The sequence below is a fragment of the Ochotona curzoniae genome, unplaced genomic scaffold (assembly GCF_017591425.1).
Source record: "Ochotona curzoniae isolate NIBS_2020 unplaced genomic scaffold, NIBS_Ocur_1.0 contig_883, whole genome shotgun sequence".
NCBI lineage: Eukaryota > Metazoa > Chordata > Mammalia > Lagomorpha > Ochotonidae > Ochotona > Ochotona curzoniae.
Genome location: NW_024466599.1, coordinates 52,379,841 through 52,391,546, shown reverse-complemented (window position 1 = coordinate 52,391,546; position 11,706 = coordinate 52,379,841). Strand labels below are relative to the sequence as shown.

The 11,706-nt window shown below is 42.2% G+C and overlaps 1 protein-coding gene across 1 annotated transcript; it reads right to left on the bottom strand.

The window, feature by feature from the left end:
- Window positions 1–3,993: 3,993 nt before the first annotated feature.
- On the bottom strand, window positions 3,994–6,028 carry IL36G (interleukin 36 gamma). Its single transcript, XM_040993359.1, has 3 exons — window positions 5,923–6,028; window positions 4,972–5,111; window positions 3,994–4,206 (listed from the first exon to the last, which is right to left on the bottom strand). The coding sequence occupies exons 1-3, from the start codon at window positions 6,026–6,028 to the stop codon at window positions 3,994–3,996; spliced, it is 459 nt and encodes a 152-aa protein (XP_040849293.1).
- Window positions 6,029–11,706: the final 5,678 nt, after the last annotated feature.

Genomic DNA, 11,706 nt, shown 5'->3' with positions numbered 1-11,706 from the left:
AGAGAGAAATATAGATAGAAAGAGAGAGGCAGAGAGACAGAGAAGGTTTTTTATCCACTCATTCACTCCCCAAATGGCTTCAACAGCTAAAGCTGAGCAGGTCTGAAGCCAGGAGCCAAGAGCTACCTCCAGGTTTCCCATGTGGGTACAGGATCTCAAAGACTTAAGACATCTTCTACTGCTTTCTTAGGCCATAAACAGGGAGCTGGATGGGAAGTGGAACATCCAGGATAGAACTGAAATCGATATGGTATGCCAATGCTGCAGCTGGAGATTTAGCCTACTATACCATGGCACTGCACACACACACCTGCCCGCCCATCCCCAATTCCACATTTTCATCTTTCTTAATTTAGTCCTTTGTTTGGACAGAGCACATTATCTAGTAGCTTCTCAATTACAAGCACACAGGAGATGAATCTTGTTTGAAAATGAATTTATTTTCCTTTATATTTAATTGATTGTGTCAGTGTGAAATATTACAGTGGAAATCATTTTCCACCATTGCTCAGTGACTCTGGCTTCTGCATTTGCTTAGAGAAGGGCAAAGAAGACATGGCTTTTATATGTTTGAATGTGACCATCTTCCAAAATCTTTTATTTTGGCAAGCACTTCCCAAACCCCTGCCGTAACAACCAATCTGCTGATTTCTATCATGGTAAATAAATTTTGTCTATGAAATCATATGTACCCCTTTGTGTCTGGCATCTTCAATAAATGTTTGACATTTATTTACTTGGGTGTCTATCAGTGGTTCATTTCCTTTTTATTTATGAATTGTGTTGACCGCATCACTAATTACACATTCACTGATCAATGGAAAATTGACCTCTTTCCAATTTGAGGATAATAAGAAATTATGTTTGAGAATTTACACAAGACATTTTGTACAACTCAACTTTTTAATACTAACCTTTCTATGTATTTTACTTAATTTTTAAATTTGCTTATTTAAGAGGTGAGAAGACAGAGAAAGAGACATAGATAAATACAGAAAGAGACCCTATTCACTGGTTCCCTCCCCAAATGCTGGAAGTGAAACTGAGATCCAGAAACTCAATCCAGGGTCTCACATATGAGTGACAGGAACCAAATCAGTTGAGCCATCATTGGCCAGCTTCCAGGGTCCACACTTTCTGGCAGCTAGAGTCAGGAAGACAGAACTGTGACTCAAATCCAGATGTCTTTATGTAAAAGATAGGTGGTTTAATAGGTGTCTTAGCCACTATGTCAAGCAACTTCCCCTCAAGTCATTTTAAAATCACTAAGCGGGACTCGGGTTGCCTTGCATGGGCCCCTGTGCCCACCTGCAAGGGTGGTACCGCATTTGTGAGCCCCAGAGGCAGGAATCCAGTGGAGCTTGGGTTGCCTGGCCCAGGTCCTTGAACTCACCTGCAAGAATATGCCCTCCTCAGTAAAAAAGGTGGAGCAGTGGACACAGACCCTGATGCACATGGAAAAATATTGCAACCCATTTGGTACCGCAGAAGAAGAAGGAAAACAGAGCAAATTGGACAAGCACTCCAGGCACACAGTGACAGCAAAAAAAATCCAGATGAATGAAGACTTGAGGTTGACCATGTCAGCCAATGGGCATTGAGAGGGCTGTATCATACTTGGATCAGCAAAATTAGCAGCATTTTAGAACTATCCAAACCCCTTGGGCAGACCCCTTGGGATATGCACACATTGGGACCCTAGGTGGATATCAGATAGTGGTTTCCTATCCCTGGGTTCTGGGACATTTGAGAAACTGAGTGTGGCTTATCCCTTTGTTTCCTCCTTTCCCCCCAAACAAGAAGAAGAAATAGCAAATTTGGAAATAATTATTCCACCCATTTATCCCTAACCCTCAATCCTTCCCATCCTGATCTATCAAGTAATCAACATAAAAAAAATTTTTTTTAATCACTCGAGAGAACCTTAAATGTCAGTTAAATAAATCAGACATATACATTTTAATTTATCACTTTGTTTCTAAAGTACACAGAACATCCAAGGCATGGCTAATCTGAGCCTTTCCATACTCCAAATCCCATTGCAATAATGCAGAAGGGTGGTCTCAACTTTGGTTTACCATCAACATTCTCTATGAACCTTGGCATGATTCTTGGGTTCTGCCCTAGATGTAAAACAGAGGAGTTTTTAATTTACTAGGTGTGAGGCAACTGAAGTTTGAGTACACACCCTGGGTGATTTCGAGGCCATTTCAAGTTTGAGAAATACAGCATGCAATATGTTTCAGTATTTAAGTCATTACGTAATGATAGTTGGATGGCCAGAGGTGTTCCGCCCTGGGTGGGTCATTGGCTGACATTCTGTCAGATAAGGTCAGCCCCGCCAATGGGAGTAAAATGCCTCAGTCTTTTCCCTGCCATCTCATTCCTTGTAATAGCTATTGATTTCTCACAGACTGTTTCACAATATCCCAATTCCATGAGCCAGACACTGAAAGACAAAACAAGTAGTCCAGAATAACATTATCCAGTTCTACTCAGTGCTGCCCTCGACAAGTCATGTCCACTCCATAGAACTCAGTGTCCTGGTCATCTGAAGGAAATCAAGTCACTAAAAGTCATTATCCAAACCCTGGAAAACAAGCACAAGGACTTTCGGTATCTTTTCACTGGTCTTGTCTAACAGACTCACCTAAGGGTCTTCTCACTGTCTATACATATATATAATCTCACTTGACCTATTGCTATTATTAACTTGTAGAAAACACAAGGAATGTGCAGCTTTTTCAGTAGTGATACAAATCACATCTGTCTACAGAGAAGATCATGCCTGAGGTTGATAATTCAAGAAATGGGGGTCTGAAGGGACTTCAAAAGTGCATGAAATACAATACAAAGATAAGTTTATCTGTGTAACAATTTTTGAAATCTATGCTTCTTTATGTTTTAAAGATTTATTGAGGGTTTGGCATTGTGACATAGTTGGTAAAGCCACCACCTGAGAAACCAGTATTGCATATGGGTACAAATGCATGCCTAGCCGCTTGACTTTCAATCCAGCTCTCTACTAATGGCCTAGAAAAAGAGAAGATGGTCCAAGTGCATGGAACCCTGTCACTCCTGTGAAAGAACCAGAAGAAGCTCCTAACGCTTACCTTCGGCCTGGCCCAGCACTGGCCACTGCAGCCATCTGATGAATGAACCAGCATATTGGAGAATGAGACAAAAACAGAGAATTCTATGCAGCCAAGAGTCAAGAACTCCATCTGGTCTTCCACGTGCATGGCATGGACCCAAGCAATTGGCCATTGTCTGCCACCTCTCAGGTGCTTTACCAAAGAGCTAGATAGGAAGTACGGACTAGCCTGGACTCAAATTCACATGCAAATATGGAGTGCAGAGACTCCAAGTGACAACTTAATGCACTGTTTTCATGAACTCTTCCAAGACTCCAGTGAAAGCACATGCCCAGACACACAGAAGAAAATGAAAGAAATAGACATGTTCACATAGAAAACAGGTAAGAATTCCTTTTATCCATAGTCAGGCCACACTTTGGTAAAAATCTGTTCTTACAACTTTGTTTAAAATCCAAGAAACAAAAGGCAATGTCTTTTGATATGCATGATTTGTTTGCATCCAGAGCAACCAAAATTTCCAAAGAATGTTAGTCTGCAGCTTGTGCTATGCAGAAGTGAAAGGATCTGATAAATGGGAAAACCAAGGTTGGGTCAGGCCAAAGGGCCTGCCAAGGGCCCATGCATGGTAGAGTTTGCCTTGGAGGTCTGGTTGCTTCAGCTTGGGAGGAGAGCCCTTCACTGTCCCATGCCATCTGCCTCTGAGTCCATATTCTGTTCTTTGTTGTCCTGAAGCCATTACTTCTTCTCCATCCACACCAGACAATTACCAGTAGCTCTATTCACTCCCTTGGCACCACTGTGAAGATGGTACTGAGATAATACAAATGAAAACATGCTGAGGACCAGAAAGTTCAAGACAAAGATCTCTAACCATGTTGCTAGGTCGAGGCTGGGTTCAGGCGTTGTTTAGTTCTAAGTTGAAGGCAGTGTTGTACAATCTCCCCTGCTCTGAAGTCAGGATGATGGGCTGGCCTATCTTGGAGGAGGCAATGAACCAACCAGGAAAGGCCACAGACTCAAAGGTGGAAGTTCTGCCCACTTTGGAGTGGTAAAACAGGAAGGGGATCACAGGCTCAGTGTGGTGATACAGGTCCATGATTTCCTGCTCCTAGGTGTGAGAAATACAAGTTATGTCCACACAGCCCATTAGTGTTTCAAAGTTGAAGAGCACCTCTTAGAATAAGCCTAGAAAACACATGTCAAGAGAGCAGAGAAGAACGAACATGCACAGAATCCCATCTTCCCAGCCTCTCCCTCTACTGCCATCCAGAGCTAATACAGGCAGCACACAAAGGAGACGGCAATGAACATGTGGTCACACTTGAGCAATGAATTGGAGCTCTATTCACACAAGAGGTGGAAAAAGAAAGTAAGGAAAAAGATGTGAATTTGTTATAGGTGAGAAGTGGTTCCATTCAGGAAATAGTTCAGAAATATTCACAATAATAGGCTTTTATGCTGAGTTGGAAGTTGGTGGATCAAAGGGACAAGTACTGGGAAAAACACCTAGGCTCAGGCCACCCAAAGTATTAGGTAAAGAATTAAACAAATAGCTTGAATTTCTAAGCCACAGATCTCCTTACCAAGCCACAACTGTGACAGCTACTATGTTCAAGGACCAATTGCCCAACATGTGAGAAGGGTCAACACCATGAAAAAGACATAAGAAGATCTAATCATCATGGAATTATTCACCAAGGAACAAAGCAAATGGGGCAATCAGAAAATAGCTTCTATATGTTTTACAAATGACGTCAGATATAATATAGAAAGTAGGATATTATATAAAGTTAGATTCAGATTATATAATCACATAGTCTTTATCTCACTAAAAAGCTGTCTTATTTTAACACTATTTTTCTTGGTTACTCACTTTTAGCTGTAACGTGGGTTGTCCTCCAGTGTCCTCACAGAACAGACACATTTTTGGATTCTGGATTCCAAAATAAACGGGAACCCCTTTGTCTTTCTGAAGAGCCTCTGGATACTTGCACGGGATAATATTGATGGTAACTGTTAAGATAAAAGGGGATATGTGTCCTTTTCCATTTGAAATCAGAAAAGACTCCTTGATCTAACAGGGTAACATCTTCTCGGCAATGTTGAGAGAGACGTTAAGATTATAATCCTCATGATTCTTGACCTGTTAAATAGCCAACCATCACATCCATTCAGTCATTGATCCATCCATTCATTCCATGTGCCATTCACCACTCTAGCACATGGAAAAAAAAAAACTGTGATTGATGGGAAGCGCCCAACCCTAGCAGGCCCTTGGATCCTTGTAAACTCTGGCCTCTAGTGAGTTTTACCCTAATTTAATGTCAAAATCTTCTTTCCTGTGATAGTCTTCTTAGTCCTTTAAGGGTAACATGAGGTAACTCAAGCTACTCCTCTTCTGTAGGACAAAGTAGTGGCTCCTTTTGTCCTGGCGATTCCTCTATCATTCTGACTTCTTTACCTCTCCCTGTTTTCCTTTCCCAGGCAGGTATGAAATCCCCCCGTCCATGTGAACCCCATGATAAAATCATAGAATTTAGGACACATAATAAGTGTACATATTTATGGGACACAATGTGATGAGTCAATGTATGTATATATTACATAATGACTACAGCAGGGTAATTAGCATATCCATCAGCCCACACATTTATCATTCCTTTGTGGTAGAAGGCATCGAACATCTTTCTTCTAGTTATTCTGGAATACACAATACATCATTATTATTATTACTACAATCAGTCTACACTAGCACTTAAGCTTTAGCTTTCACAAAAGGCCACACCCACGTAAGGAGCACAGCAGCCAGAGGATGACAACTCACCTGCTGCCACTTTGTCACTTCGTGGAACTGTCACCAGGGTCTGGCCCTGAAGGATCCACACCTGCTGATCCAAATCGGAGACCTCCCCATGGTGAGGCCTACTCATTGCTGTTGGATGAAAAAAAAAAAAAGCCATAAAGAGACATGTCGATCAAGGCTGCCTGGTTAGCCACAAGGAGAAAGAGCATCAGATCCAAGCCCTTCAGGAAGCAAAGTCAGGACTTACACACCAAAACCAGCAGTGCTCACGTGTCCAGGCTCAGGTAAGAAGTGTGAGGGCTCCCAAAAGTGAGAAGTGGCCTAAAAGGCCAAACTGTCAAGATCAAGGTAATAAGCAGTCCCAAACACACTGTGTCAAGGCCCAGCTACTTTGTTGTGTGCGGCTCTGTGCTTGGCCCACATCGGGGACTAAAGGTGGAGCTGTGAATGAGCAACAGTCCCCAGGCCCCAGAAGCTCCCAGCTCAGCAGCAGAACAGCACCAGCTGTGAAGGCCATACACAGAGAAGGACAGAAAATAGCGGGGCTCCAGAGGATCAGGTATGAGCACAGGTGGCCATGGCCTTCATGGTCACATCTCAAAATCACCTTCATGGATCATCTTTCCAGTGTCCATCATACTGCAGTTGTCTCAGTAACCTATGGGGACAGATACAGGACAGATTAACTTTAGGAGAGGTTTCCAGATCTTTCCAGGATGCTGGTGCCTTAGGGCCTCATTCTAGATAGGCAGCCAGAAAGCCTGACCTGACATGAAGCTTTTGGCAGAAGATCTGAGCTACCTTCCAGGGAAAAATCTTCAAGATAGCCTCAAAGAAGGCAGATTAGAAGAATTTTCTTCCACCCAGAGACTCAACCAATAACAGTATCTCCATAGAATTTCCAAGGCCAGGCAGGGATCTGCCTCTAATACCTCCATGGGTCCTGATGCCAATATCACCTCCTCCCCAAAGAATACTTCTTTTCACCAGCCTCAGTTTCTGCTGAGGGAAAGGACCTGCCAAGATTCCAGGGAAATTCCTGGTGAGACCAGCAAGCCCCACCCAGGATAAGACCTAGTGCCCACCTGGTGTGGAACCCAGCCTCTTGTTGGACCCAAGAGTACAGAAGACTTCAGAGACAGATAACTTTCCAGCTGTCAGTGCACCTAGCAAAGAAGGGTTTTCCTCAAAAGTCCACGAGACTGAATCACGGCCAGCTACCACAGCCTCCTGAAGCACTGATGGATTGTGCCAGAACCTGGACCATTTATCTGGAGGATAAATGGCTTGAGGCTCCTTGGAGGGTGTGACGGATACATGACACAGAAGCAATCCAGTTCCTCCTGCCAGGAGATTCCATGAGCCATAAGTGGGGGGAAAAAAAATCAGCACATATATGACCTGCCTAGCCTCCCTGAGAAATCACTGTTGAGTCAAGCCTTACGAGATCCACCACAATGAAAGAGAGTTGATGACTGATCCCAGATTTCTCAAAAAGGGGAGACTAAGGGACTTCCCCAGAGCCCAGCTTTCCCTCTGGGTCACAATGGGGTTAGGACTGGAAAGGTTAGGCACATTTCCATAGACTGCTGGGGCTAAGAGTCCAGTCTTTGACAATCAGGCTAAGCAGATTCTGCAGGAGTAAAAGTACTTGTGTGCTTTAAGCAAGATAAATATGGCATTTCTGGCCAACCAATTTCCTCACATTAGGTCAATATGAATGGGGGGACCAGGCCAAAGAGCCCCCTTACCTAACACTCTTTCAACTTCCCAAAGACACACCCCTCCACTTGGTGAGCCACAGGATGGAGGCGGCGATCTGATTTTAGTTTCCCTCCTCTCCCAAAAAGAGTTCACTCCAGACTTCCTAGACACTACAGAAATAGGCAGTGATCCCTCCTTGAAAACAGCCCCAGAACCCAGCTCATCCCCCACCTCCTTAAACAGTACATGTGGATGTTCCCAGGGAGAAGGAATGCTTCTTTGTCTAGCATGCACAGTCCTGTCCCATCCCAAGCCATGAGTGAAATGAATTTCAGGAGAGAGACTAGAAGCACCTTTGCTTCCATATTTACCTGCCTATCTTAGAGAAAAGATGCCGAGACATAACTTTCTAGATTTGCCTCTGTATCAGCCCCTCTTCCAAATCCTCAAGATTTACCTTATTTAAGCCCAATCTCTTCTCTAACCTTGAGAAGTTTGGTCCTTTTCCATAAAAGCCCCAATCCAATTGCTGTAGATCCAGTTTCTCTATTACCCTAGTAGAGAACCTGATAGTGAATTTGGGGTCAAATGACAATAAAATGCACTTTGAGTCAAACCTGAGCAGTGTTTCCTCTTCTGAGTCCTCACTGTCCGGATGAAAAGCCATCATATATCAGTTAACATACTAGCATCTGAAATGCCCATCATTTCAATGCCAATTCTCTTTGGTTTCTCTTTGGATTCAGTTAGGACCCAGAGAGGAAAGCAGACTCCATACTGGGAACTGGAACCAAAGCAAATCAAATATAAAGTATTAGGTGTGTTTATGTTGCAAAGAACAAAAGGAATTACAAGAAAACAAAAGAGAATCTAAGAACCAAGGAATTCAGAGGAGGTATCATGCAAGACTAATACGCAGAGGGGTAGACTCTACTACCTACACAGCTGGCATCCTTACAGATGTTGATTCAAGTCCCAAGATGCTCCACTTCTAATCCAGCTTCCTGCTGACATGCCTGGGAAGGCAGGAGAGGATGGCCCAACTCCTTGGGCACCTGTACCCACACGGGACATCCAAAAGAAGCTCTTGGCTTGCAGGTTGAGACCACTACAGCTCTGGTCATTGCAACCATTTGAGAGTTAGCCTGTGGATGAAAGCTATCTCTGTCTCTCCTCACTATGTAACTCTGCCTTTCCAGTGAAAATAAATAAAGCCTTTGAGTAAAGCCTGAATATGTCTTGCCACACATGTTGCCCAAACCTCTGTGGTAATATGACACATGTTCTTAATATCAGCTCATTCATTTGGTTCCGACTCCTCACTAGCTTTCCGGTACTCAGAAAATCAGCCCTTTTCCCAGATTTCCAATCTTTAGCATCCATTCTGAAATTCCCTGCTCAAACTTTGGTGTGAATGACTAACAGAAATTAGAGGAAGTGGGAGTTCATGAGTTTGTTTTGCATCACTATAACTAAACACCTGAAGCTACAAGGCAGAGACTTATTGATTTGAGAGACTTATTGTGTTGAAAGCCAAAAGTCTGAAACTAGGTGTTCCCATCAACTTTGCCTCTGGTGAGGGTCACATGGCAGGAACACGACAATGATGTGGGCATGCACAAGAGTGATCACATGGTGAAACAAGAAGCCAGAGAGTGGGAGAGAATCCATCTTGCTCTCTTACAACAGCTCTCCCTCAATAACTGACTAGGATACCATAAATGCTATGATAATCTCTTGTAAGGGCAAAAACCCCAATAACCTAACCTCCTTTCATTAGGCTCCACCTTTTAAGGACCTCATCACCCCTCAAAACTGCTACATTAACTTGTAACACATGACCCCTCGTGAAACATATTAACATCATCCATGATCATAACACAGAGTGGTGGTGATAGAAAGGGAAGCCATGAACAATTAGCATTGGTAACTGAAGCAGAGAGCCCATCTACTGAAGAAATGATGCAGTTTTTATCTGAAAATAGAAGGATTAGGTAGTATGATTATGGGATATCCTAATTGTATTTGAGAAACTATCAATATTGATGGGGATTATGAAAAACTGAACACCTAGTTTTGCTATGCTAATATAACCCAGTTGCCAGATTCTTTCATTCATGTTTTATAACCGTGCAGAATAATGACAATGATACACAACATCAAAGGTGGCGTCAGCCAAAATCCAGTAAGTACTCACAAGGTCAATGTCCTAGATATGGAAATGATTGTAAGGAAAAACAGTCCAGATTCCAGTTTTCAAGTTATAGGATTATGTCCTCCACATTAATTTGGTAATCAGTCCTACTAGTTTGCTTACTTAACGTGCTTGTAACTTTATTAAGTGAAAGAGACATCACAGGAACCAAGTAGGGTAAAAGAATTTGCTCATTCACCACCACACAATCTCCAGAGTCTTTTCATACATGTCCAGTCTGTAACATCTTATTCACATAACCAGACTGACAATCATGAATGATAAAGTTGGTGATATCATTAAGCAACAATACTTGCCAATTCTTCCCAATAGAAGTAAACTTAAGATTTACAACTCCCAACACCAAACCCATGGCTCTTTGCTCAAGTGCTGACCAATTCCCTTGGGGCTCCAAAGAGAACCAGATCAACTGAAACTTAGGCTCAACTACAGGCTGCCTCCTGGCACCGATGGTGTGGCATAATAAAGTTGTACACTTATGTGCAATAACAATGCTAGACAAAAAGTGCCTAACTTTGGACAGCACACCGTTCACTGCTTAAGGAAGTATGAAGGTTAAATGTCTAACATTTTTAATTCTTGGACAATGAACCAAATGACAGAGAATCTCTTTCCCTTACCCAGAAGTCCACGTTATGTTAGCTGCAAACTCCTTGAAAAAAGAGATGACATGTTGAGTGTCAAAATTTAACATTTGGAACAACATTTGGGCTAAATACACCATGAAAAAAAGTTAAAAGATCAAGCCACCAGTGAGAAAATATTTGAAATACACTCAACAAAGGATTATTATCCGAAGTTTTAAAACAATTCCTACTAATCAATACAAAAATACAAAAAAAAAAAACTCTATAGAAAAGATAGTGGATGTAAAAATGTATTCCACGTTGTAAATGGTTGTTGATGTTATGTTGGGGCTTTTAATTGATTGGGATGATACTCTGCCGGCTTTACCTTCAGACCAGAGATGGTCTCACCAAGAAATCGTTGGACCCACTAGGATAATAAGACGCTGGACTTTATGCTTGGTAAATACTTCCAATGAAAGAACCTCAACTGAATTTGAACTGTGGTAATGCAGCAAGGTGGAGAAATCCACCATGGGGAGAGGGTTCGGGGAGGGTTCGGAAAGGGGTGGGGGGAATCCCTTTGCCCATAACACTGTGTCACATAATGCAATGCAATTAATAAAAAAAAATATATTCCACGGAGTAGAAAATAAATGTTAGCAATTACAGTGAACAATTATAATTAACTACACTGGTAATCAAAAAAATGCAAATCAAACTAATAACTGAAATTCGGTTTCCACCCATCAGGAAAGCACAAATTAAAAAGATGGCAAGCAATAGTGTGATGAAATGGATCCTGTCACAATGCAAATGAATATACTAATCAGCATAGCCTTTTCAGAAGGCATCAGCTATCACAATTTTTAAAAATATTCGTTTGTATCTAAAAGGCATATTTACAGAAAGAGAGAGAGAGAAAGAGAGTTCCTTGTGGTTCATTCCCCTAATGGCCACAATGGCCCCAGCTGGGCTGGACCAAAGCCAGAAACATGGAGCTTCTCCCATTTCTCCCATGTGGGTCTACTGTTTTTCAGGCTCACTGCCTGGGAATTGGATCAGAATTGGAGCTGCAGGGACCCAAAGTGGCACCCACATTTAATGCTGTTACTGCAGGTGAAGGCTTAAGCTACTATGCCACGGTGCCGGCCCCTCTAGCATAAATTTAAATGCATGCATCCTCAATCCAATAATTCTACTCACAAGAATATAAGTTACTTACAGCTTTCAATCCTACTCAAAGTAGCTGAAATAATTAAGAAAAAGCTTCTTAGATTTTTACTGAGAAACTTGCTTCTGAGAGCATGTTTATCTCAA

Bases quoted from the DNA above. Each gene is read 5' to 3' on its own strand.
- IL36G (XM_040993359.1), bottom strand. From the start codon at position 6,028: ATGAGTAGGCCTCACCATGGGGAGGTCTCCGATTTGGATCAGCAGGTG. The intron at 5,112-5,922 runs GTGAGTTGTCAT...TTATCTTAACAG, and splicing joins AAGTGACAAAGTGGCAGCAG to TTACCATCAATATTATCCCG. The intron at 4,207-4,971 runs GTGAGTAACCAA...TCTCACACCTAG, and splicing joins AACCCACGTTACAGCTAAAA to GAGCAGGAAATCATGGACCT.